This window comes from Pseudopipra pipra, chromosome 5 (assembly GCF_036250125.1).
Source record: "Pseudopipra pipra isolate bDixPip1 chromosome 5, bDixPip1.hap1, whole genome shotgun sequence".
NCBI classification, from domain to species: Eukaryota; Metazoa; Chordata; class Aves; order Passeriformes; family Pipridae; genus Pseudopipra; species Pseudopipra pipra.
Window position 1 is genome coordinate 40,369,269 of NC_087553.1, and position 27,571 is coordinate 40,396,839.

General features: G+C 40.6%; 1 protein-coding gene across 2 annotated transcripts in view; it reads right to left on the reverse strand.

The window, feature by feature from the left end:
• The window catches only part of RAP1B (RAP1B, member of RAS oncogene family), a 31,079-nt gene extending 9,822 nt beyond the window's left edge, over positions 1–21,257 (reverse strand). Inside the window, exons 1-4 of one of the 2 annotated variants that reach the window (XM_064655714.1) lie at positions 21,121–21,243; positions 6,063–6,165; positions 2,507–2,591; positions 1,051–1,119 (exon numbers count right to left, since the gene is read on the reverse strand). In XM_064655714.1, the coding sequence (XP_064511784.1) occupies positions 1,051–1,119; positions 2,507–2,563 (126 nt within the window). In that variant the 5' untranslated portion in view covers positions 2,564–2,591; positions 6,063–6,165; positions 21,121–21,243. Of the gene's footprint in view, positions 1–1,050; positions 1,120–2,506; positions 2,592–6,062; positions 6,166–21,120 lie in introns of both variants that reach the window. The other variant, XM_064655713.1, reaches the window with a different exon arrangement.
• Positions 21,258–27,571: the final 6,314 nt, after the last annotated feature.

Here is a 27,571-nt window from a genome sequence, read left to right on the forward strand (position 1 = left end):
CAACATACAGTTTACATGAAGCCAAAGAAAAGAGGTGTGAATTTATCATTTTGCTCTCACTAGTTCCTCTTCTGTTCAGAAGAGATTCTGGTGACTATATGCTGCAACAGTTGTTAATACATCATTTTTATTTCAATATAAATGTAGTCCAGTGCTGAAAGAGGAGGTCTTGCAATTTTTGCCCATTCCTATCTAGGGTTTGTGGATCTTGCCTCCCTTGTATAGCCACCGGCATTTTTGTGGCCACATGATGAGCTACATCAGAATATCAATGCAACTGAAAAGTAACTCAGCTAGGAAAAAAACAGATAGATTAACTGACACAGCCAAAAACTTATCTACCAAATGGTTAATGGTAGCAGTTCAGATACAAACTATCTTAGTCTGGAATCATAATCATGGTCTCATATGAAACTCAACAGTGAGCAATATGGAGATTCAAGATGATGCAAGCAGAATCAAACCTTTCAGCCTGTCATGCTGAAGATGGGAAGAGAGAAACTAACAGGCCACTTGCTGTAAATGCTTGTTCATTTATGATAGGTTTGTGTTAACTTATTAATAAAACAACAACCCATCTAATGGAAGCATATTTATCTACCATTTAAATCATTATGAACACAGTATGATAGATGCCTCCAGTGTTCTAAAGGTTAGTGTGAAGTCGCTTGTAGCAATTTTCTTAGTAACAAAGCAGCTTAGCACCTCCGAGTCCAAATCTACCTGCAGATACCAACACACAAACAAACTAATAATAAATATGATAAAACCAGGAAATGGTAGTGTATTTTGCTTTTTTTAAACTGATGTTCCCAATTCTGACAATGAAATTACCATTTCTTATTGACTAGCAGTAAGATATACTTAAACATCAAAAAGCCAGTCTTGAATTATTCCTTTTAAACAGACTTTAAGAGCACCTTTATATTTCAAACTTGCTAAGTTACCTGGTATTACCAGGCATACCCTTTTTCAAGCAATGACTCATATTTGACAATAGGTACTGCAGCTTTAAGTTTCTGTAACACTAGAGAGATCTTTTGCATATACCTTTCTGTAGGAGTCTTCTATCGTAGGATCGTATTTTTCAACAAATATTCCTTGAACAAATTGTACAGTCTGCAACACAAAAGTTCTTGTAAGATCTCTTGCATAGTGACATTTTGTAAACATCGCACACAAATTACTGTTCTAGGTGTATATTCAGTTATCCATTAGATTTTTAAGGCAAATTAAGTGATTGACATAACTATAAAATTATAAGAAACAACAGAAAGTTAGATGTGTATGCCTATTTAACTGTTAGATGAAGCAAGCTATGTTTTCTGTTTTCTTAGTCCATCGTCACTTGGAGTGTAAGAATTAAAGCATGCATTTATTTAATGTTTGCCTAACTCTTAGAATCAGCATTAGTTTCTAGTTGACCAGGATACTATACAGCTGCAGAGCTTTTACATTTGCATTGAGAACTACTGCATCTTCTGTCACTTACTGGTCAGCACAGGAATTAGTCAAAAAAGAACTGACAGCTTTCACTAGTCTTAACTAGACTCAGTAGGCTGTTCCTGTGTACCTAGCATGAAGGACGTTTTTAGCACAAGTCAGATGGAACTTTAAGACTCAATGGCCAAGTCAGAGCAGACAGATTCAAATTCAGAAATGCTGCAGTAAGATAAAGAACTCAGAGGTGAAGGAAGATGTTCTTTCACAATCTAGCATGATTTGTCATTTAAGTTTTTCTTTAGGAACTACTTTGTAAGAGAATATTTCTTACCCAAGAGTGGACCTCTGGACTTTATATTATGATAAGGTGCCCAATTAAACTGAAAGATTTTAAGTTTTTAGGTGGACTGCGAACATCATATTTTGTGAACTTTTTCAGTTCTAGTCTAGGTCAGACTAAACTGTTCTGTAATCATGTAATTAAAATGCACGAGCTCTTTGATTTACAATCATCTATCTGCCACAGCTATACACCTACTTGCACAGAAAGATGTAGAAAACATGCTAAACTTCCTACAAATATGTATTTCTATTTGCATTAAAAAATATTAGTGCTTTAGAGACAGCTATCAAACATTAAGCACCCTGACGACCTGTCTAGAGACAGGACTTACAAAGGCCAGACACAGGCAAGCTATTTCATTGTGTGAGATTCACAAAACACATTGATTTCCCACAGACTGGTGGCTGGGCTACCTACTGAAGCCAGAGAATCTCACAATGCTGTGGCTCTGCACCTCACTGTCTCAGACTGATCAACCACCATCAACCAACCACATATAAAAACAGAAGCACGTGAGAATGCACCAATGGATGGAGATGCACCTACTAAAGGATCTACCTATTCTAGCCATGAAGCCTCAGCAGTCATTACTAACATTTATATTTATTTGTCCACAATTACATAGAGAAATACACTTTAGTAGAGAGTATATTAGAGAAAAACTAGAATAAGTTTTTCTCGAAAAAACCCCATACTTAAAGTGCCTCATAGAGTACTTACCAGAGCAGACTTTCCAACACCTCCAGAACCAAGAACCACTAGCTTGTATTCACGCATGATGCAAGAGATAAATCACCCTCAATACCTAAAACACAAAAAGCCACCAGTCTGATTAAAGTTTGATCTATAACAGAAAGTACAAACATGACACCATAATCCAGTTCATTAAGCAGGGTTCAATAAAAACTCCTTTTAACTTTTTTTAATACAACAGATGTTTTCAAACTAACAACTCTTAATGCAGCTACAATAAAATGCTGCAAACCATCAGATATAGTATTTCCTCTACCTCATTACTGTTCTCCCATAAAGAATGTCAAATAAACTCTACTATACTGAAGCTAACAGTTACTATTAATAAGAAACAATTATCCAAGAGGAGATAGCATGCATTTTTTCACTTTGAAACACTTAAATGCTAAATGAAGAATCACACAGAGAGAGATTTGTATAAGAAAATTAAAATCTCCTCTTCCCAGCAAACAAGCATTTCTTAAAAAGAACAGCAGGATCCCAGAAATAATTTAAAAAAAAATAAAACAATCCTTCCTAAGACTGGAAGTTGATTAATGTTTTGCTAGATATCTAACTGCAGTTATAATGACTGATGTTTCATGAGTAAGTGGAGGCAACCAAAATATTCTTTTGAGACTATTCCCCTTCTACAAGCTAGATCTGTTCCCCTGTTCCACACTAGCTAGTGTGGCTGCCTACAGCAATCTGACAGATCTGCTCGCTCATCTTTGTTGAAAACTGATCCAGCAAAACCAAAACAAGGCCACAGATTTTGGGCCATGTCTTTGGGTCATACTGCTCAAAAACCCACACCTGTTACAGTTCCACTACCAACTGAGCTACTAACAGGACTCTTACTGCTGCCCTGAGAGGAAGGTCTCATTTCTTTTCCTGTGGGGAGTCTAGCACTTACCAGATTGAATTACCCAGTTTCTCCCCTCTCCGTCCCTGCAGAAAGATGAAACCCTCCCCAACAAATGAATAATCTGGGGGCTGGGGAAAAGTGGAAGTGCAGGGATCCAACACAGGTGCTTGTAAAAGGTAAGCAGCAAGGAAAGTAAAGTAAGAAAGACCTTTCCCATCAGCAGTAATCTCACAGCATCTCTGAAATCACACCATCTGTTAGGTGCTTAGCACAAAATGCTAAGATGACTTACACAGAAATTAAACCACCCCCACGATAGCGTCCTGCCTTTGCCATCACTGATCAACTCCACATCGTCAGAAGACTGAGAAATTGAGAGGCTGGGTCCTATTTCTTCTTGGAAACGCATAATCTTTCAACTTATCTAAACTGTTCCTCACAAAAGAAATGCAAGAGAAAGCCTTAAGGAAATAATTGACCTGATGTCCAGCAAAGCAGGTGTCTCCACAGGCTTCTGTTACCAATAAATTTTGAGACTCTTCAGTGATTTTCACATCTAATAGGACATCGTTTCACTCCTGACTTTAAAAACTGTTTCCTTCCCTACACAATTCTTTGCAAATGAAGACCATGAGAACCACTCACACCACAGGTTTTTATCTGTTTGGATCCACAAATCTGTAAATTGTTCAGCCTTTCTAGAAACAGCATTGTCTCTAACTGTAAAGAAAAGCACCTTTCAAACTCATGTTTGACAAGTTAAGCCTTTAACTACATTACCCTTCACTTGTTTAAAACAAACATGCAGTTACTCCTTTATTTTTAGAAAGGTGTCCCTAGAATGATATAAATGTAGTGGGTGTAGGGGAAATCCCAGTACAGTAATCTTGGTGAACTGCAGCAATTTCAGTGTCTTTTAAAGGACAGTTTAAACTGAATTTTTCAGTCTTCAGTCTGAAGTTAGCAACTAAGTAAGGAGAGGTCAATAATGAGAGCTTACAGTAGTTTAAAAGTAACAGAACTTAAACGGCAGCTACAATATATCTGTTTTAAGTAATTTGTGACTTTTCTTTTACTTAATGATCTGCAATTCCATGGAAAATTCCAAATCCTGAAATAAACTAACAACTTTATTTTAGTGAGAGACTGGCAATTTCATTTTTGGCTCTCAAACAGCAATTCAGGAATTTAACACAAACCAAAGCTTCTTTCAGCATCCAGATTTGGAAGTTCAACCCTAAATATCCAACTGCTGTACAACGCTCTGGAGTCGATTTCCCTACTTTAAGTGGTGGTACATAATTAAAGCATATATATACAGCTTGGTTAGCCAATCTTCTTAATCACTGAACACCTAAGCAAAAAGCTTTTTAAGATCTTGAAGACATGACAAAGCCAGACTGCAGCACACTCTAGGCATTTCTCTGACCTTCCCTCCAAACTTGGGAAATGACCAATGTAATTAGTACTAACTTCTTCCTCCATGGCAATGCTTTTGTCATTTGTACAGTTAGTCTTTAACTCACGAGAGCACACAGTAATCCTTTATATATGCACACACCCACACAGCACAGAGGTAGCTTGGCATCCCTGCACTGGTGTACTGTCAGGTAATCTGGCCATCATATCTTGGAATGACACACAACCCAATGTATTCTCTAAAACTCTTTAAGAAAGCTAACTTGGACATCTGTAACACAGCATGTCACAAAAGCACCATCTATAGTCCACTGCCACTTAGATCTACCACCTCACTGGCTTTGGGCAACAGTACTGATGTCACTTCACAGCTCACTGTTTTCTAAATGAAAAGAAAAACCTCAATTCCTAGCTAAAAGAACTTTCCTAATAAAATTTTCCTGTTTACAGGTCTTTGCCTCCTTCTCAACTAAGAAGTCACTGGCTCATGAAGCTAGGAATTTCTTTAGGACACTGCAGTCTGCCACACTAGTTGATGTAATTAAAACCTAGCACACACTTTTTCACTGACTCATATGCCTGATGGCTGCAAGGGTGCCCCAGCTTGAGCTAGGGCTCTGATCCTGCCTGAACTTTTCAGCAATTCTCAGGTAACCTGACCCAGCTCTGCTCCAGCTCAAATCCATTTTTCCATATCAGATGTTATACAAACTGCTTGCATCCTAAATCTTGATCATGCTCTTACTTTATTTTTCAGTTGACACAATGCTTGACTCTGGAACTAGAATTGTATTTAGATTCGTCCAATGCCAAAACTATTTCCTTTTGACTCATTAATGACAAATGAGCGGGGGCGAAAGAGGAAGACAACAAAGTATAAAAGAGGAGGTTTAAGCCATAAAGCACCACATCTAGCCAGCATTTCTAGAATAGGATATGGTTCAGTCCAACAACAATATCTGTCTGTAGTCCCCAGATCACCTCTGGGATGTAAAATGAACATACTCAAAGAGGCACAACAGAAATGAAGAGACTAAGATATGTAAGCAACAGATAAACAAACGCCCCAGATTTATAAGACATTTGAGAAGTATTCACCTTATCGCCCAACAATCAGATACAAATAAGTTTAAACTTATTCTTAGCAAAAAACCAAGTAACCTGTTTGAATCCCCCTCCTCATTTAGTGGAGTCTATTTTAAGAGAAAGGCTTTAAGAGAATTGCTTTAAAGGCTGTCTACCTTTAAGGTGACTGACCTGCAAGGAGTGAGAGCAATGCCAACTTCCTTTGCTTTTTCATTTTCCCGTTCCTCCATCTTTAGGCAGGAAAATACTGTCAACTACGGTCTCTATGCAGGCTCTAAAGAGCAAGAAGATAGGAAGCATGCAAAAAGTAAGACCTTTTTTTTCTCTTAACTGGAGCAGGTACTGGCTTTGAATAGCTGAGTCAAGTATTTATATGCACAAATATTTGACATAACTGAACAGTAGAGATGTCTAATGCAAGATTTAGCTAGAAAAAACAAGGGAAGCTACTCTTTAAGAAACAGCATTATCACATAAACTGGATTCTAATGCTGTCTCAAGTGTAGAATCTCTCGAAAGTACAGATTCAGACTGCCTCCATTTTAACTGCCAGTGATGCTTCAGTAACTGCCTTGCACACTTCCCGAGACACAACTGTTCATAAAACCACCATGTCTGTGCAGCCTCTCTCACTAGTCTGTCCATTACTTTTTGTCATTAAGGTATTAGTGTGGTGTATTATTTTAACTGCTTGATTCTACTTCTTCATGGCACACTTAAAAATTAAAGTACTTGATAAACTAGAATAGCAAGCGAGCACACTTTATAAGCACACAGACACTTTCCCAGTAAGGATTCTCTTTGAAGGATGAGCAGATCTTTGAATAAACCCATCTGAACAGAAGGAGGAAAGGTTAACCAGGACAAGTCACTGAAAATAAAGCATTTTAAAAGCTTCACATCTGACAAGGACTGTGAACATGGAACTTGCTTTCTGCCTCTGTCCTTATCAGATAAACCACCGAAAATGTGCCTCCTGGACGTTTTCTTGAATAGTTTGTTGAAGTAGTCTGGAGCAAAACACAAACCAAAGTGATAATGCTAAGAAAGTTGAGGAATAAGTTATACCTTACTTTAGAGGTGAATGAAAAAATTGTACACTTATTGCTTGTAAAGCTTTCCTAAAAAGCAACCACACAATGAAGAATTCAAGGAAGTTCAAATACCATTGGTAATGTGATAGTTATGAAAGTGGGGGGGGTGTTGGTGGTTTTTTTGGTGTTTTTGTTTTGTTTTATATTTAGTTTAGTTTATATTTAGTTTATATTTTATATTTAGTTTTCTTTCAACTCCTTCAGCTTCAAATTTTCGGTTCTGATTGAACTTTGTAATCTGTCTGAGGAATGGGAAAGCTAATAATCCAATATTTTCAAGTGATATTAAACCATATGAAGCTGTAACTGGAGCTCAGCCCCAGGCCAAAGACATGAACTAATACAGTCACTTACTTGAAGATATCCCCAAGGCTTGCTTATATGAACTAGTTGTTCAGGTACGAAATTAAACAAATTGTCCCTCCCAGAAGCCTTATGATTTTCAGAAGGGAAAATTATTCAGCACTTCACAGACACCACAGTTCTTGTTCAGACACTGACATTCTGGTTGCATTGGGAAGTTGCAATGTACTCAGTAAAATTTTCATAACACTTCTGCCCCAGCACATTTACCTCTCTGGAAAAGAGGCTTTGTTAGAACCATCTCGGGAATAGCACTCCTAAATTAATCTCAACTATTTGCATGAGAAAAAAAAGTTTCAAATACGAGATTGAGAGATGAAACAAATTAACTGACTGGTTCACCTGTTTACAAGCAGCAATGGAGGGGGAAAAAAGCCAAGGGAAAAACCCCAACCCTGCTCTCAGAAAGGGGATACCAGCCCTGAGATGGAACAAGATGATAATGGTCAGACAACATTTGGAAAAATAGCACTAGTTCAGTCACGGGACCAACCCAGGTCAGAGGATTATGCCTTTGCAGAAAAGGTTTTTCCCATTTCTGATACTGGAGCAGTCTCAGATGGGCAAACCTAAACCTTTCTCATTGTCTGTACCATCCAGATTCCACTAAGTTTTGAATCTCTTGGTTAAGAATCTCTTCTTCAGGTAAACAATTAATTAAGAGAAGATGTGTGCTGTTCTTAATATTGCCCAAAAACCTGCATGTGGGGAAGTCTTAAATTCTTATCTCTCAACTCCAAGGAGGGTTTTTTTCCAGAATAATTTCAGTGTGTAAGCAGAACCCTGAAAACATAACCAGAAGTGGAAGTCTGTTCATTTTCACCAGCTTTTAGATGCTTTAGGAATAAATGCAACTGAGATAACCCTTTCTCAAGAGGGTAAGTGTACCTCTTATAAAAGAGAAATTAAAATACTCCAGAGCTGACTTTCATACATTTATAGAAAACATTATTCAGAAATCAATTCTGAAGACTAGATAGACCCGATGAGCTTTTCAGTGTAACTAAAGACTTTTACATTCAAGATTCCTGGAAGTAAAGCTATTTCATTACTAGTGCAGACTCTTTGGAGGAGAATCAACTGTTCAGTAAACAAAGCTAGCAGCAACTTTTATTTCTAATTTTCACCTGGTTTTGATAGCTTCTGGGTTGGACATATATGTACTTTGTCAGTTGAACAGCTAGTTCTTCTGGACACTAATACAGTAATTTTTCTTGCACAAAAATATTTTTTCAATTATGTTCAAATATTTTAACTGATGCTAGAGAATCTAGAGAGGATTTTTAAATAGCTGGGTGGTTAAGCTTATTCGGTGACATGAAGTCATACTAACCATCTGAGAAACAGCCAGAGATCTGAGAACAAGCTACTGCAGCACAAACATGGCACCAAGGTTTAAGCTGCTCCTTGAACTGCCCACAGGGACATTTACACAAAGACAGCTTAACCAAGTTTTCCTCCTTTCACTGAAAGGAGTTACCTTGATTAATACTGCACACAGGGACCATTTCTGCAAAGCACGTAACAGAAGCTGACCTTGTGAGACTAGTTCCACTGTCTATAATTAGTATAGCTGAATAAAATTGGTTTTAGTTTTTTTCTTAAGTCAAAGTTAACTCTCAGTTAGATCTGCAATCTGAACACAAATCTGATGCATGCTGCCTGCTTGAAGCCACTGATATCTCAAGATGAAAGCTTCCTGATGTGAGACTAACAACCATGTGCAACTTGTAGTAGATTCATACAAAGTATAAAAAGGCTTCTCAAAGCAAGTGATGTAATGAACATTCTTATGCTACTAAGAATATGCTATCCTTCAACACTTACTGAGTTCAAGTTTCAACTTTGTACAAAAATTCCAATATGTCAATTCAAATTTGGAGTACGTTATAAAACCTATACTACAGAATCTACTTAAGCTTCAAATGGAATTTGCAACATTTATCAGATATATTCTTATTTTTGGTGACTATTTGCCATGGTATTGCATTTTCTCCCTATTTCTGTAAAATAGTCACGATCCTCCAGAAAGTTGTTTGTGAATGTTCTACCAGTCAGACTTACAGTGAAAATTATGACCTTGGAATTCCTGGAGAAGCTGAATTGCAAAGAAAATCCAGGCAGGCAATAAACAGAAATAAACTCAAATTTTTAAAAATACTACAAGTATATTAAATTCTGATAATGCATAATTAGCGCTTGCTATGCATAAGCTAAGTATTCAACCATACAGCAAGTTCTGAGAACTGGGCCAGCAATTCACTGCCATGAATTTGGTTGTCATTGCAGAGAAGGATCAGTATTTAGCTGTAAAACTTGTACAAGTGAATGGATTGCCCCTTCATATTATACACAACATGCTTTCCCTGATATGCATACTTCTGATTAAAGGCAGATATAAGCATTTGTTTGTCCCCATAATTGTTACGGTAAATTGTATCTTTCAAGCTACAAAAAGAGGTCAAATCAGCAGGACTACAACTAAGACATGCAAGTTTTCAGAGTCAAGATACTTCTCCTGTAAAATGCACTTGTGTAATTTGGGAGTTAGTTCGAGAACAAGCTTGCCAGTTGGCTTAAGATACTCTTCTTTGGAAAAAGGGAAAAAAGGGATCTTAATTTCTCTTGCAGAAGCAAGACCTGGACTCAAATTCCATGTGGTATCTGCTTAACATCTGGCAATCCCAGCTCTACCTTGATTGTGACACTGGCTGCTGAACCAGTAAAGCCTTGTATCGGGTTTCCTCCTACAGACATAAGCCAACGCTCAGATCAACTAAAATTCCAGGATTACCTGAATTTTTGTGACTCCTGTTTATTTTTCTCCATAACCTACACAGCATATACACCCCTGGCAACGCCAGATCTTGCAAGTCTTCACTATAAAAGGTTTGGTTTCAATTCAGGTTTGTTTAGATTACTAAGGTGGATATATATAGAGAGAGATTTCCATCATTATATGATCTTTTGTTACTGGCCATTTAAAACCAGCTAGCGTAGGCCCTTTACATACCAACCATCCTCCCACAGTACAATTTACAGTATTCTATTACAAATCAGGTTGGTAGCCTGAGAGCAGTCTTACAAATTCCCATACGTCATTTTAATTAAGATTAGGAGTTTTATCTGTTGAAAAGACACTGATTCTATGCAAATTGAGAATACTCGCTACTAGCATTCATTAACAGGAATAAAATTAGCTTTTCCATGATAAATGAACCATACCAGCAATGTCCCAAGTAATTTTAACTCATGTCTTTTTCGACCTCTCAATCGATACTTCCCTAATAGAAACATGGTATTTGAACATGAGCAGCAAACGTCACTCAAAGTCACCCAAAGTACATCTAACTTCGCAAACAGTTCTTTTGTTAGAGCCTCAGACATCTGTCCCGAGGGTAAGCTGAAAAAGGCATACACCAATACCCAGCAACAACCATCTTCTGCCACACAGTTTTGCAAACTCTGCAGTAGAGAAGGTGCAACCTTAACTGCCTCTTTTCACAGTTACCTTCGTTAGCTGAATCCACTGATGGACAAGAGTTTGTAAAAGGTCTGAAGTGCCTAACTGAAGTGGGTGAAACTTGGGCAGAACATCCTGTTGTTTCTGGCAGTGAGGCAGTAGCATCTTGTACCTAGGGACAGTTGCTCCTCAGACAATGTCCAATTCACAAGCACACCTTAACTAGGACATGACAACTGCAGTTGACCTTCACACCTCTGTCCACATGTTGATGCACAGACAACTTGGTTGTTCCTGAGGCAATTGCTAAATTGTCACAAGCTTCAGAAGAGCATATTTAAAAACAAAACAAAACAAACACAAACCAAACACAATCCAACCAACCAAAAAAGCTAAACCCCACAAAAACCCCATCCACTAAAAATATCCCCCACCCCGGAGCCCCTGCCCCCCCCCAAAAAAAACCCCAACCCAAAAACCAAACTAACAATCCACACTAAAACAAATGCCTGCTAATCTTAGTATGCAAAGCTGTGAACTGCCATAGCTCCGCATCTGCTTTGTGAGCAGCTGATGCATCTTAGCCCTCCAGAAGCCTCATTTAATGGGTCAGGAATTTCCAAGAGAGGGGAAAAATCTGACAGTTAGGAGCATAAACCCAAAGGTAAAAAATTCACACTTGCAAGCCTGAGCTCATAAGACATGAGGACACCTACACAAAAAAATGAATAATTTTAACCAAATGAATTTGAATCAGTCATCCCCACACCCCTTTCTACTACATGGACTAGATCTTTAGTAGAGAGTTACTAAATTAATGAGAGTTAAACTTGTTTAATCAGGTCTCCACAAGATTCTATTTGAATCTTCTTAAGATCACTCTATTTCATGTTTAGACCATACTTTTTGATTCCTCTGCATCTTCAAAGCTTGCCATTTTCTGAAGAAACCTGTCATACCTTAAGACTCACTTTGCTTTAAGTCAAATTGTATTGGGCTTGCATGGCAAGGTTTGGGTAGCAGCATTGCTACATGGGTGGCTTCTGTGAGAAGCTACCAGAAGCATTCCCCATGTCTGACAGCCCATGCTAGACGTCTCCAAGATGCACCTACTACAGGTCAACAACAAGGTCCCAGTGGTAGCACCTCTGGGATAACAGATTTAAGAGGGGAAAAAAAACTGCTGGGAGAAGAGCAACAGCAGAGAGAGGAGCAAGAATATGCAAGAGCATACGTCTGCACTCTGTGGACGCCAAGGTCAGTGAAGAAGGAGCAGGAGGAGGTGCTCCAGGTGCCAGAGCAGATTCCCCTGAAGCCCATGATGCAGATCATGGTGAGACACCTGTCTCCCTGCAGCCCATGGAGGTCCACGGTGAAGCAGAGATCCACCTGCAGCCAGGAGCGCTCCAGGCCAGAGTAGGTAGATACCCAAAGGAGGCTGTGACCTTACGGAAATCAGGTGCTAGAGCACTCTGTTCCAGAAAGACTGCACCCCCAGAAGGGACTCACGTTGAAGAAGTTTGTGAAGGTCTGTCTCCCATGGGAGGAACCCCATGCTGGAGCAGGGCAAGAGTGTGAGGAGTCCTCCCTCTGAGGAAGAAGCAGCAGCAGAGACAACAAGTGATGAACTGACCGTAGCCCTGATTCACCATCCCCCTGCACCACTGGGGGAGAGGTGGTAGAAAATGTAGGAGTGAAGTTAAGCCTCAGAAGAGGGAGGAGTGAGTGGAAGGTGTTTTTAAGATTTGGTCTTATTTCTCATTATCCTACTCTGATATGATTGGCAATAAATTAAATTGATTTCCCAAAGCTAAATCTGTTTTATCCTTTGACAATAACTGGCAAGTGATCCCTCCCTGTCCTTAACTTGATGCACAGGTCTTGCACTATATTAGAAAGCATCCAAAGGAGGGCAACAAGGATGGTTTCCCCTTGAGGGCCTTGAGAGGAAGCTGTGTGAGGAGCAGCTGAGGTCGCCTGGTCTGTTCAGCCTGGAGGAGACTGAGGGGAGACCTCATTTCAGTCTACAACTTCGTTGTGAAGGGAAGAGGAGGGGCAGACACTGCTCTCTTCACTGTGGTGAACAATGACAGGACCCGAGGGAATGGCCTGAAGTTGCGTCAGGGGAAGTTCAGGTTGGATATCAGAAAAAGGTTCTTCACCCAGAGGGTGGTTGGGTGCTAGAACAGGCTCCCCAAGGAAGTGGTCAGAGCACCAAGCCTGGCAGAGTTCAAGAAGCATTTGGATGATACTCTTGGGCAAATGGTGTGACTCTTGGGAATGGTCCTGTGCAGGGCTAAGAGCTGGATTCCAAGATCCTTGAGGGTCCCTTCCAACTCAGCATATTCTGTGATATTTTTTTCTCCCTTGTCTAGTTGAGGAGGGGAGTGATAGAGCAGCTTTGGTGGGCACCTGGTGTCCAGTCAGGGTCAACCCACAACACAAATCAAACACACTGATAAGGTAACAGAAGATGTCCAAAGTATACTGAAATTTAAAATTGGCTCTAGAGGTTTGGATGGGAAGAACTTTCTAAATACAAATCAGCATGTCCGGTCTTTTAAGAATCACCAACTATTCAGGCTACGACAATCACCACAGCCTTTGAAAAAGCATTACCACTATATCCTTCAGCAAGTTAAATACATGCATTTCGAAACAATCTATATTTTGGGCAAAGCCCAAGTAGAGGAATGACCTTTTAGTCTACATTGACTGTTCCAGTGAACCAAGTTTATCCTTCAGGAAACCAGTCTTATTTTCACATTGCTTAGGGTGCTTGCAGTTTACCCAATGCACACTCTGTTTAGGTTCTTGTGATCTGTGACTTCAGCCTTCTGTTGGCAAGTCTGTGAACATTCCTTATTTTCACTTTTACTGTCACAGCAGATTCAGCATTCAGCTTGGAAAAGAGGCTTCAGTTTTCCTCTGTGAAACTTATAGCACCAAATTTCATTTAAAAAGTAGCCTCACAATAAGATTAAGTAATGGAAGAATTGCATTACTTGTAAATACAAATATTTTCAAGCTGACATATTTGCCTTTGAAAAACATTTTTGGAAACTGCATCTTAAGATTGTGCCTCTGGCTAGAACCAGGACTAGTTAGCAAGACTGCATATTGTTCAAAATATTGGTCACTGCAGTTAAACTAAGTTCAAACTAACATGCACCTAATGTTGCTTCCTCACTGTTTTCCTGGCTAAACGGGATTCAGATTTCTAGCAGAAAAGGAAGAGGTAGCATCAGTACTCTTTGTTCTTCAGGAATAAAACTGTACAACCTATTTGATCTTTTCATTCCAGGCTTCATGTGAAATATTCTTATTTCTCACTCTAATTCCTACTCACATTGATACAGCACTTTTCTTCTGAGATTACTCTTCAGAGTTTGATGAAAAGCAACACACAGATCAAAAGGATGCCAGACACAAGCACACACAGTGGCCTAAGCACTTAATCGTAAACCCTCCTTTTCAGCTACTCTGTCTTTGCAGAACTTCAGCTACCACACTTAAGTTTTCTATGCGAGATCTCTGGCTGAACCTCAACTTAGCTTTGGGCATTTCCTGAAATAAATGGTTTAGGGAGATCAGAAAAAACCCAAAACAAAAGAGGATCATTAAAAATATAAGCCATGGACTTGCTTAAATATAAAGAAAGGCTAAAAGGTAACAATAAAATAAGAACATACAATGAGCACAGGTATAACATAGCTATAATTCAGAAATGCTTGTTTCCCTTTCTAGTATTCAGTTATAAAAAGCAAGTAGAAAATTGTACACTAAATGTAAGAATGTTTCAAGACCAAGCATCCAGTTAAAAAATTAGTTATGAATGCCTGTTTATTATAGTATCACAGACTTCTCTAATGGCCTCCAAACTTACTCAATGCCCATGATGATTAAGTGCCAGTGTGTCTCGTCTCTGGTGAGATCTCATCTAATCTGCTACTAAGTGAAAAAAGATATATCAGAAAAATGGAAGAGTGATATCCTCCAGTATGATGGTCAGCTATTCTTGCCTCTTCCACTGTTCCATCTTGATGTCAAAGGACTACTACAGTCTCTTAGATTCCACCAAGTCCTAAGATGACAATTTGGCACTTTCTAGAAGTATGGTACATTCTCAAATAACTAATGTCAGTTGAGGTTGGATTTTTGAACACAACTTTCACAGCCCACAAAGAACACAAGTCCAAGGCATCTCAAACTATATATTTGTTAATATAAAACTACCTTAGAAATTCATCTCTGGATTGGTATTATATTTGTGAGAATTCTGAAGGTGAGTTCACACTTGCTATGAACTCATTTCTGATGCTGCTCACCATAAAACCCATGAAAGGATATTGCATTTTCTGTACGCTTCTAACAAAAACAATAGACAGCAAACAACAAAAGGACCATTCCCTGAATGGCAGTAAAATCACCACACTGAAAGAATGTCTACTGCCCACCAAATCTCCATTTTAAACAAGTCAGAAGGGTCACAGAAAGACAGTATGATACATATTTATATAGTTAGTATGAATAAGGATAACTCTAGAAGTTAGAGTTAAGTGTAAGAGTCAGATTTTGCATGACATATTAATTTATACACTCTCCCTACCCAAAGAAAATCCTTCAGCAATATTAGATGCAAAAGTAAATCACATGAAGCCAAGTAGGCTATGTTTATGGGTCATCTTGTACATCAAGTTTTCAGAATGTTACCTTGTAAGTAGCTTCAGAGTGAAAGACCACAGGAGGGTTACTGACTGCATCTTACAACCTCTAACAACCTAACAAATTGCAAGATTAATAAAAGAGGTTTGTCCACACTATGCTGTTGGGCTGCCCCAGGCAAGCCTGGACACACAGCCATACACACAGAAAGGCTTGGATTGGAAGGGACCTAAAAGATGATGTAGTTCCACTGGCCATGGGAAGGGATACCACCCACTAGATCAGGTTGCTCAGGGCCCCATCTAGCCTGGCATTCACAACTCAGTCTCAACTGTAAATGTCATCTTATAAATAAATAAATAAATCTAGTCCTAAATACCGTATTGCAGAAAGTAAGATTTTTAGGTAACTTCCACTTAAGATATTACTTCCTTTCCACATTCCAGTTTACCCTTCTCCACATCCAGAAAAAATAAAATACTTTGCAACTTTCCTCTAGTCTTCTAACAAATCACTTTTTGGGGAAGTATTAGACCAGGTGCTCTAGAAGTTTGATTAACTGCAAGCAAGGACTGTACAATTGCACAACTTACCTATCACTATAGTCTGGGTTCTGATGTAGTCCAGCTACTGTTCAGTTTCCTACATTCATCTCAAAAAATACTGACCATACATGAAACCTCTAGAAAAATCAAAGTAGCTGGTCTGCAACTACCAAAACCACTTGTTTTTCAGTAGTGCTGAAGTGTCACTTATAGTAACACACGGATCCTCCTTCTGTCTCCTGTACCTCTCCCCTCTGGAACTCCACACAGGTAACTCAGAAGTATCTGAAGTTCACTTTTAACACAGATGTGGTCATACTTTTTTTTTTTCTTCTTCCTGATATACAAAGCATGTTTTTAAGAAACTTTACTTCAGACTCCACTGCAAACATAGAAAAAAAGTGAAGCATAACTGGTTAGGTTGCAGAAACAGAGACTGCGAGTGGAAAAAAATAGGACAAGACCTCAAAAGCTAAGACAACTAATGAAGAGAAACAAAAACAGTTGCAGGGACTGTGTTCACAAATTATTTCAGACTAACTGAAGATGAGGCTAGACAACATACATTATTTGGGCAATAGATAGCAAATTCATTTGAGAAAAAGTTTTCACCATCTAATGTCTCAAAAAGTTTTGGAGTAGGCCATACTAATGGAAATATTGTTGAAATGCATCTTCTCCTTTAATCTGGATTACCTACCAAAATCAGGTACTAACTGACTTAATAACAAGTGCTATAATTAAAGCAAGTAAGAGTAACATTCACTTTGATGTCAACAAATCTTGATGCAAAGAGCACATTCTCTTTCTATGAAAAAGAATTTTAACTATGGATCCCTGCTTTAAGTTTGTCCTCAGTTATGAAAATAAACTGTTCTCCCGTTCCAGTTCAATGCTGTCCGAAAATTTAATGACATAAAGTTTCTCACAGCTCTACAATTAGAGTTACATTGAAAATTATTTCACGAATGAGTAACAGTGGCATACAATATCCTTTTTACAGAAGACCCGGTCAAGTCATTCAGATTTAGCACACCTTCCTCTGTTGCAACAGCTGCAGGAATGATACCAAGTGATCTAAGAAAGTACAGATTTCCTGAAGAGAATCTCAAACTGGAGAGAAACACGAGATGCTGCTTGTCTGCCACAGGATGCAAACACCAATCCATTGGAAGGGCTAGGCTGTCCTACTCCTGCACTATGGTCTGGCCTTCCTCCCTTAGCCAGGAATGAACTAACCATGTGGGCTGAATTGGCAGTCTCTTTTTGTAGCTGCATAGCAGGGATTTACTTCAAATAACGTCAATTCCTTAGATTAATAACTGGGGAGTTGACTGGGACAGTGTACGAGATATTGCCAAATGTCTCTTCTTCTTCCTGGTTCACCTCTACAAAGTTCCTTTAACTCTGCAACACATGGTCCTCTAGGGTCTTATAGTGACTTTCACTCTACTGCTTCAGTAGTAAAAATCACTGTTAAAACACTATTCTTGAAAAAAGAGCATCCTGAATAGCTAGAGGGCCCCCAAATCATTTTATATTTCAAAAGTTGCTTCACAGGCAGATTTCTAACCTGGTGTTTACAGCCTTCCTCCCTTTCCTTGCTGCTAGAAGAGAGAACATGCAGTTGTCAGGAGCTCACAACAGCATGCATAGGCAGACACATAAAAATAAAAAAACCTTTATCACTTTTAGTTGTCCAGTGTTTCTTTAGGCATTCTAAAGCTTCACAGATGAGTTTCAAGAAAGAACCTACTGCTGCTTTTGAAGGTAACCTCATTCAACTGCTCCATGAAGAAACAGTTTGTACCAGCTGACAAGTCTTTGACTTTCTCCATATAGTGTTTTCCCTACTACAAGCAAACTGCCATAGCTTCATCAAAGTACGGCTTCTACTACGCCTGTCTCACTCAGTTGACAGGCCCTAAGGAGAAAGCCATACATTAGATGCTCTGAGATACTAAAGCTCTACTACAGTCACCTGTTAAACAACTTTGAAAACTCAAGTCAACTTGAAAACAAATCTCCTATTAATGGCATTTGAGTACAAAAATACTTCTTTTTTTCCCTGGTCTATGCAAGAATGGAAACAGACCGCCTTAATGATATCTGAGCAGGAAAACAAAGTTTGCCTTCAAATATAAAGGTGTAGTTACTGCGGATACTCCTTTAATCTCTCTGAACAAGAAGGCTGTCTAAAATATCCCTCTACCTGACCTAGATGCTACAGAACACAGCAGAAGCCTGCCCCAACTCAGCAGGGATTCAGCACACTGACACCATACAGTGGTCTTCGGTCTGCTTTTGGATTTGTTCTGAGGTAAAGGAATGGCAGCATTTGCAACCACAAGCTAAACATGAACTTCTGTTGCACAAGGTATGCTTAGTGATCTGTTTACTAAGAGAGCAATTTTGATTAAAGCTCACAACAACTTGAGCCTAACCTGAAGAACACACAAATGTCAGTAAAGTATCTGAAAGTCATCTAAGCATTACTTAGACCAACCAATTCATAAAGGATCCACCTACCCTCTTAGCATACACCCAAGGTCAAGAGAGTGCCTGTTTTTATCTCTAAGATATTCTTATCCTTAAAAGCACCTCTCTATACCTAACCCCGAGCAGCCAGCAGAGCTCTGCGGATGACAGGATTGGCACTATAGCAGTAAGCATCAAGTACTCAAGTACTTCTGTGACTCTTGCACTTCCCACATCCCAGATGATAGGTGGACAACTGTTTATTTTAGTTCCCTGTCACATTTACTAACTGTTAGATCACAAGCTACAGTGGAGTCTTCAGCACACTTCATTCCTCGCCATACGAGCAATTTCTTTCTCCTTTGGTAGGCCCTCACCTAGATTCCCATCTGTTTGCCTCTGCTCCAGAAAGGCTCTCAATTAAAAAGACAGTCAGTTTTACTGTGCAAAACTGGCACAGCACAAAAAGAACTGTCATGGCTCACTTCAGATTTATTTTTGATGAACTGTCCTACAGCAGAGCTTTGGAACAAAATAGCACAATTTTAATTCCACTCAGAAAGCTTATCTGGTGCAAGCACATAGTAATAGAAGCATGACGCACAGGTACAGAGAGTTAAAAAAAAAAAAGACTACCGGGGTTTCTTGTCCCCCTATATACAAGTTCTGGTTTTACACTTATAGTCTTTCAACTCTGTTTTGCAGATTATTTCACCCCCAGGCAGACAGGTGCTCCAAGTATGATCATCTTTGCTGCAAAAAAGATACATGGCACTTATATTGCACAGCGCAACTCAAAACTCAGTTACATGGGTACAGACAGTAACAGAATTTTGCACTACAGCTCTAAGTTAAAACTGAAGTAGTTCACACCGCTACAAGAAGCATGCCTGAAAACATAAAGGTACCAAGGAAATAAAACACTGCATCTAATTAGTTAGAAAGTTTATTTTTGCAAAGCCTTCATTGTGAACAGACAAGGTAACCCGCACTACTCACTTAGCTCATTTTTATCTGGAATGAAGTCTACAGGATATACTTTCAGTGAGAGTAAAAAAAGGTGCAATGAATAAAGAAAGTGAAAATACTTGACTGTAGCAAGTTTGGTTGGTTTTTTCCTCACAAAAGCTTGCAATTTTAATACAGAGGAAAGTCATCCAAAAGGTAATAATTTGACTAACGTTTAAAGTTTTCCATAGAGGTGAAAAGAAACTCTTTCCAAAGGGAAATACATTTATTTCTGAATGGCTGCTCTTTAAGGCAATGCAATTGCTTTTTTCCTTTTAATTATAATTAATGAAAAAGAAGAGTGTTTCTTGTCTCCTTTTTTATAACAGTAGTTTCAATGTATACTTTACTGTCAAACACTGTCTACACATCTCACACTTGGGTAAGATGTAGCTGTTATATGCTGAAAATTACAAATTACACTAATCAAAACATGTAAATGCAAAAACATACACGCGACCTGTGTGTTTTTCACACAGCTGGGCATCTCTGACACACCCTCTCTCTTGGAACTGTTTCACCGTACTACCATACCCCGAAACAGTACAGAAAAAGACTTTCTTTTTTTTGTTTCCTTTACCCTGAGCAGCACAACCCATCCCTTTAAGATGGAAATGGGAGTAAGAGCACACTGTTGTTTTTTCACAGAAAACCTTGGTTTCTTATCCTCTTTTGTAATCTGGGGCCAGTGCGAAAACAGTTGGATTTGATTTTATTTTCCTCTCTGCAAACTTTGGTTTCCTTCCACCGCTCCTTCACAAACGCGACCAGAAGGGTACAAGGATCTCAGGTCCATCTGACGGGTTTGGCGCAGGAAGTGTCAGTCAAATTCTTCCATTTGCTTTGACACGAGTGGTGGTGGGGTGCTTAGACGAGACAAACATCCCTGTCATCCCCTTTTCATTTTGCGATAAGCCAGAGGGAAGCTCGCTGGCCAGGGCGCTGCCCGCTTGTCCCGCTCCATGGCCACCCCCGGCACAATCCCTGCGGGCTGCCCGCCCGGCCCGACCCCCCCGCCCCGCCCGCACACACCGGCCGGAAAGAGCGAGCGGCTTCTCCCGGCGGCCGGACTAGGTGGGGCTCGGCTCGGACTTCCCGCTGACAACGCCGGCGGCCGCCGGGGACCGTCCCCTTCCCCGCCCGCGGCAGGGCCGAGCCGGGCGTCACCCGCCCCTCCCCGCGGCCGCCCGGGCCCCACGTCGCGGCCCCGACCCGCGGGGTTACAACTTTCCGCTTCCGCTCCAACTTCTGCTCTGGGGACCGGCGGGCGGGGGGCGGCGGCGAAAGGCAGGGCCGGGCCCCGGGCCGGGCCGCGGCAGCTGCCCCTCGCCGCCCTGCAACCCCCACCCCCGCCGGGTCCCCCCGTGCCCGAGGCCGGACGCAGCGGCGGCTCCCGGTTCCTCCTCCGCCATGTTCCAGGCTGGTGCCCCTTCCCTCATAGCGCCGCTCCCCGCCGCCCCCCTCCCAGCGCCACCGCCGCCGCCCCCACCCCATCTAAACCCTCCCTTCCCCTCTCCTCTCCTCCCCTCCCCGCCACCTGTACCAGAGGCGCGGAGCCGCTCCCCGCCACGGCGGCCCGGCCCGGCCCACCCGCGCTGCCCTCCGCGACCCACCGGACAGCGCCTCCGCTCCCCGCCGCCTCGCCGGCCGATGCCGCTGCGCCGCGCCCGCCCCGCCGCGCTGCGCTGAGCTCCGCTCGCCGCCTGTGCCGGGGCGCGGCTCGGGGCCGTCGCCGTGACGCCGCACGCCCAGCCTCGCTCTGGCGCGGCGGGGGCGGAGGGAGGGGCGGGCGGAGGGAGCGAGGGAGGGGTGACCCCGCCGCACCGCCCCCTGCGCAGGCGCGCGGCCGCCCCGCCCCCGGCCCTGGGGCGGCGCAGGAGGGGGCGAGGGGCGAGGCCCCGGGGCGTGAGGGGAGCGAGTTGAGTTGTGGTGGCATCGCCCGTGTCCCCGCGTTCTTCATCTTGGAGCTGTGGGTTAGTTACAGCTCAGAGGTGCGTCTAAAGCACGTTATGGTTGCTTTACGTTAATTAAGAACATAAAGAGCTGCAAGCGCAAATGCCAGTGCAGTTTTTCTCGCGTTTGTAAAAGGGTGCTGAGATCCACTGGTGAAGGGTGTTTCCGAAATGCCACATGCTGCTGGATTTATGTGGATCATTACGCCTCTGGATGTGAACAGCCTATCATTAGCCTTGCTGATACAAAGCAGGATGCCCATTGCCTGCAAATAATTATGGTATTTCCTAGCCTTTCTCTTATTTCAGTCCTAAATAATGCAAGTCGCTCTTTTTTTGCCCCCGGAGTGTCACTAATATTTTCCAGTTACGTAGAGTTTAGCTGATAAAGGTTAAAAATAAATGACCGCTTAAGTTTCTAGGAAACAGTAAGCAAATAGTTAACGTGGAACGTTCAGATAAAACTTGTGCTCAGAGGAAGTCCGCAGCAGAGTGTGTAAAACTGACAGGAAGTTGCAGTGAGGCTTCTGGCAAGGAGAGTGGGTGTAGAGGAAGCACACGCTCTCTGTAGGGCAGAGATAGGAAAGAGAGACCATACAGCTTCCAGTGACTGTGTGGGAGACGCTGGAGCTAAGAGCAGTCAAAGAATGACCGAAATGAGCTGAAACGCTGAAATGAGCTGCCCTTGGTAGGGGTGGCTTCATCCAGATTCAAGGCATCCAGAAAGTGACGCATTTAAAAAATATTTTTCTTTTACAGTGTTGCTCCCAAATCTCGAACTTCATAAAATCTCTTCCAAAGTCCAGACAAATCTCTTGGTGTTTTACGGCTTAAACCCTTGTGCAGTACTTTGATAATGAATCCCTGTAAATGACGGATAATGCAAGAGAGCTCTGGTTGTTAGAAATAAAGTCCATAGAAACCAGTCCTTTCTCAGTGGAGGATCCTATGCAGGGCAAAAATCATTAATGAGAGATGTCAAAATAGATAAAATACAGCCTCTCAAGTAAAAATTGTAAAAGCGTCTCATGCAATTATTAGCTGTGTAGCATGTTTACTCACCAGATAGAAAAACCTTTGTGTCCTTAGTCTTTTCTGTCAGTAGATATTATTATCAGCACCCAGAAATATATCCTCTGCTCTCACAACTTTCTTCAGTGAACTAGGTTAATCACAAATAACTAGCAGTGTTCCGGGAACAGATGTATGTCGTTGACGTAACAATATTTTACAGTGTGCCTTTAATTGTTCTGTTTTATAGGCACTGGGGCAAATCCTCTTCTTTGCTATACAGTGAGAAAACAGGAAGGGGCCTTTGGGAGTCTGAGTAAATCTCCCATGAGCAGATCTTGGCATTCTGAGTTTCATACAGGGGTATCTGGAATGTAGTATTTTCAAAGAAGTGTGTATCCATGTGTATACACATATGTTTTGCTTAATATAGACATGCTTGGAGATTGCTTACTGTAACTAGAAGAAATAGGCAATTAGGATCCATTCTAAGCAAGAGGCCGAGTGTTGCCTTTTCCCAACTCTCTCAGCCACATACGTTGAATGTAAATTGGGCCCTTAATTTTGGATTTTCCTGTGAATCATCTAGCTAATCCTCAGCACAATTCTTAAACCAGCTTTACTCATATCAGTGTGACTGGCAAATAGCAATTGGTGTGCTTGTTAAGCATACTCATCCAGTACTTTACAGGGCTTGTTCTGCTCAGCTTGCTAAGAGTTTCTTATGTGCCTAATCACTGACGGTCACTCGAGCAGCTGAGCAAGTGTGGAGGTGCCTCTATGCCAGAGCAACTCTGCAGAGAACCAGGGATACGGGTGAAATGGGGGAGATATGGCCACGGTGCTGTTGTGTTGAGTAGCAACAACAGAGATGCACCAGCCTGTCTTAGTGGGCCTGCCTGTGCCCAGCATTGAGCTGGAATTTTTAAAAGAAGGACATCAAATACTCAGCCACCTGCTTACTGAACAAAAACCAGAAGAGACCTGCTTATGCCCATAAACTTTTACATCAGAGACCTTTCAAAGCACTGTAGCCCTTGTCCTTCTGTCTCCCAATTTACCAGTTGTCCGCCTGTACTTTGAAAACCTCTTATTTCAATGACCAATGTTTAGCTGGAGGTAATTCAGCCTGCTCATCATTAACACAGTGAGTTGTGTAATAATATCATGGCTCTTGTGAGGAACAAGGGAACACAGAAGATTCCCTCTGATGGAAGATGAGGAGGAAAATATTGACAAAATTTGTTAAAAAGTTCTGTGGAATTAGTGGGGGAGTAAGGTGGGGGTTGATCGATTATTTGGGGAAAACAAAGTAATATTTTTTTAAATTATTCTTTAATAAAAACTTGGCAGGGCTGCTTTTGGTCACCTTCATGTAATTTTTCTAACTTTGCCTGCATTGTTTTCACTGGGGCTGCATGGGTGTCGGAGTGAATAATGTGGCACTGTATGTATTGCAGTTTCATTACTGCTGAAATACAGCCACCTCTGGGACAGAATGCAGAGCTGGCTTGTGCCAGAAGACTCTGAAGTTAAATGGGTATGAGGTGCCAGGGAATATTGTGCTGGCTGCATGCCAACTAGCTGTGAATTTTTCTAGAAATTTGTCCCGAAGGGAGCCACGTGTCATTTGGTCAACCTAGGAGGATGATTTGGTTTCAGAGAAGCAGCAAAGTTCTTGTCTTTTAAGGTGACTGGGCTGAAAGGGGTTGATTTTTAGCTCGGAGACTCGGTTGTTCCAGCAAGAGAGTGCTTACTAGATCAGAATGTGCTTTGGATCATGGAGCACGAAAGAAAACTTCAACACTAAAGAAAAATATCTGTTATTTTTGAAACATAGGTGTGTGAGATATTTTTATCATTCTTTGTGCTTCAACATGATTTTTATTTGGTATTTCTCCATTCTCAGAAGAATTAGTCACACAGAGTGGGAATACCTGTCTATCTGAATAGTACCTTGAGATATTTCAGAGATGTGAAACTACAGTTTCTCTGTGTCTTCGTATCTGTTGATACAGCTTCAGCCTGAGGTTTTTCAACAGATAATTATCAGTTCTACTAGTTCATCATCTTCACTTCTAACATAGCTTCCATTATGCAGTTCTGTTTCTTAACCTCTCTTCATTGCATCTTCTTGATGTATTGCCATTTGCTAATCAAAATTGTTTAAACAGTGAGTTAATCACAAGCTTGACTGAAACTTAACTTCAAGACTTTTTTCCCAACTCTTTCACTTTCCATTGTTGAGGAAAATTCTCAGTCACTCTGCTGTCTTCTTCCTCCAAACTATCTTGAATTAATTCTTTTTCTTATCTCTTGGGGATGTTCTATGACCCTTGAAATTCATCTGCTAAAATCTCTTACTGAGCTAACCCTTTTCCTTATCCTTGGCCAAAATCCCATTGTTTGTTCATATAATATAGTCCTCCCTTTATATTGTGATTTGTCTCTCTCCCTACCCTTTGATAACTACTTTGAGGAGCAAAATTTGCCTTTGTTTTTCTAAGCTGGGGAAGAACAGGCAATGGACACTACTGCAATTTAAATTGTAAATGTCAGCATATATTTACAGGGGTCTCATTTTTTAATCTATTTTCTTCTGTCTTTAAGAGACTATTCTATTACTGCAGTTACTTCAGATAAAGCAAGGAATAGCTGTTTCACAACATAGCTTTTGTGAAAGCACAGTACTCTGAATTGCTTATCAGATTAAGGAACAAGATTGTCACAGCAACATAAGTGTTTTAAAAGTGTAAATGAAGAATAGTGTATCCTCTTGGAACTAGTGAAGCAATGTAGTTACCTGGAAAAGAATCTGTCTGGGATAAGGGTGAACACTTCTCTCAAAAAAACCCAAAAGTCACACACACACACGTGTTTTCATGGTTTCAAAGCTTCAGAAGTTTTACTTCCCTGCTTTTCCAGGAGAACACTTTTAGCACCACATGATGCAGAAAGATTACTACTTTCTGAATCACCAGCTCCTGCGATACCTGGATAGTTCTTCAGACTCTTCCTTAAAAGGACTGGGTGAAATGGCAGTTAACCAATGATGATGACTGATACAGTCACAATTTATATAATGTCAGTATAAAGTTGTAAACAAACAGTTTCTTCATTTATAATTCCGCGCTATTCCTGAGAATGTCCTTCTGTACCCCACTGCCAGATATTTTAGAATAATGCATTGAGCAGAACAGAACAGCCTGAGCAAAGACAGCACTGAGTCCATAGTAGTAATGCCTACCAAGTACAGAGAAAGTGGGTACTTTTGACTCTGCTTTACAAGAACATGAAAGTACAGAATTTTTTTTGGTAAAAGAGTGTTTTTACTTGGTAAAAGAGTGTTTATAATTATAATTGAATGTCAGTACCAACATCTTAACCATTGTACCTTTCTTTTGTTATTTCATTGTTATTTTTTTTTAGAATACTCATTTATATTCAGATTCTGACTCTCTGCTGGAGAAGAAAGGTTCCTGTTGGTTTTAATGAGCTTTATACCAGGACTTAAATTCAGCCCTTGAGGGATGTGCAACATTTAGCAATACTTGCATTTAAAATATATATTCACTTCTGGTTCATGTCAATATTAAGACAGGAGCAAGTATATTTAACGATGATAGGTCTAAAAATACTCAGTGTTTTTGTCCTGCTTCCCGTAGCAGCAGATTTATATCCCAACTAACATAGCAATTTACACTGACATAGTAGATGTGACTTTTATTTTTTGTTTCTGTCCACTTCAGAATCAAGCCTTAATTAACACAATGGGCCAAAAGCATTCACAGGGGAAAAATGTTTACATTAGCAATTCATTAGTTTTGGTACTCAGTTTGGTTAGTACAAAATGTACAGCACAGAAAAGAGAATTTATTTCGTAACTTTGTGAGATCATTTTCTTCTTAGCTTTCTTTGTAGATGTGGCCTTGTTCTGCTGTGTCTTTCCTCTGGTGATGGATGCTGTTGCTGAAGCTACAATCAAGAGAGAGGTCTTAATGAGGATGGTTAAAATCTACATCAAGGAATAAACATATTCCTTGCCTTTTAAAGCTAGCCAAAAAGCAGGTTATTTTTTTTCCCATTAATCTTTTTTTTTCCCCAGAGGAATGCATTATGGGATTTTTTAGCTGATAAATATTTCTTTGTTTTACTTCTTTCTTAAGAAGTCCATAAATGGCAAACCCCTCAAACAGTCATTTCATTACAGTGTTCACCACTAATCCAACTGTACCTATTATAGTTAGAAGGTAATACTTTAGTGAAATTTTGTATCCTCTAAATAACCATTGTAAAACCAAAAAAATGTTGACAAGCAGGCTGATTTTGGATAAGTGCATATCTTCCAACCATCTCCCAATGAGTTGTTACATCTGCCACAGGCTATGGCTCACAATCTGATCTGAAAAGGTTTTGATGTTTCTTCATGTTGAACGGGTGCAGTGATAATCAGTGGCATTGGACCTGTGCAGAGACCAAGGCTGCCTCCTCTTGCTCCCTCTCATCACACTCTGCAGCTTTTTTGCCTCACTTTAGTCCATCTTTCAAGGTGCTTTATGAGCTAGTGGGCCTGCAACCTATTTACCCCTTTCTGCTGTCACCTTCAGAAGGACTCAGGGGTCAATTCCCTTCTTGCTCCTTAACTGTCCTGAGGGTCTGAATAGATTACTTGTGCAACAGATTTATTTTATGAATATTTCCATTCTACTACTGCTGTACTATCCAGTTCTGAACTTCAAATTGAAGATTTCATAATATCCTATTCCCATGAGAGATCTGTGTTGTTATATTCAATTTTTGTCAATAAAAATACACATTTGAAATGAAAATGTTGTCCTTTCCAAACCTTTCCTAGAAACGTTTCAAGGTCCCAGGTCTTTTAACTGCCTCTGCACTACACAGAATCTTCTGTTAAAACCTCGAGCGGCATAAAATTTATTATAATTCGAACTTTAGACAGGACTTTAACATTCAGAGGAGGCTGGGTGAAGAGAAGCTCTGTGAATCACTACCAAAGACAGGGACAGAATGGAAGCTGTTGCCCTAGTATTGCATTTCCTTCCGTGAAGATGATACTCCTGTTGCCCTGGTGTTGTGTTTC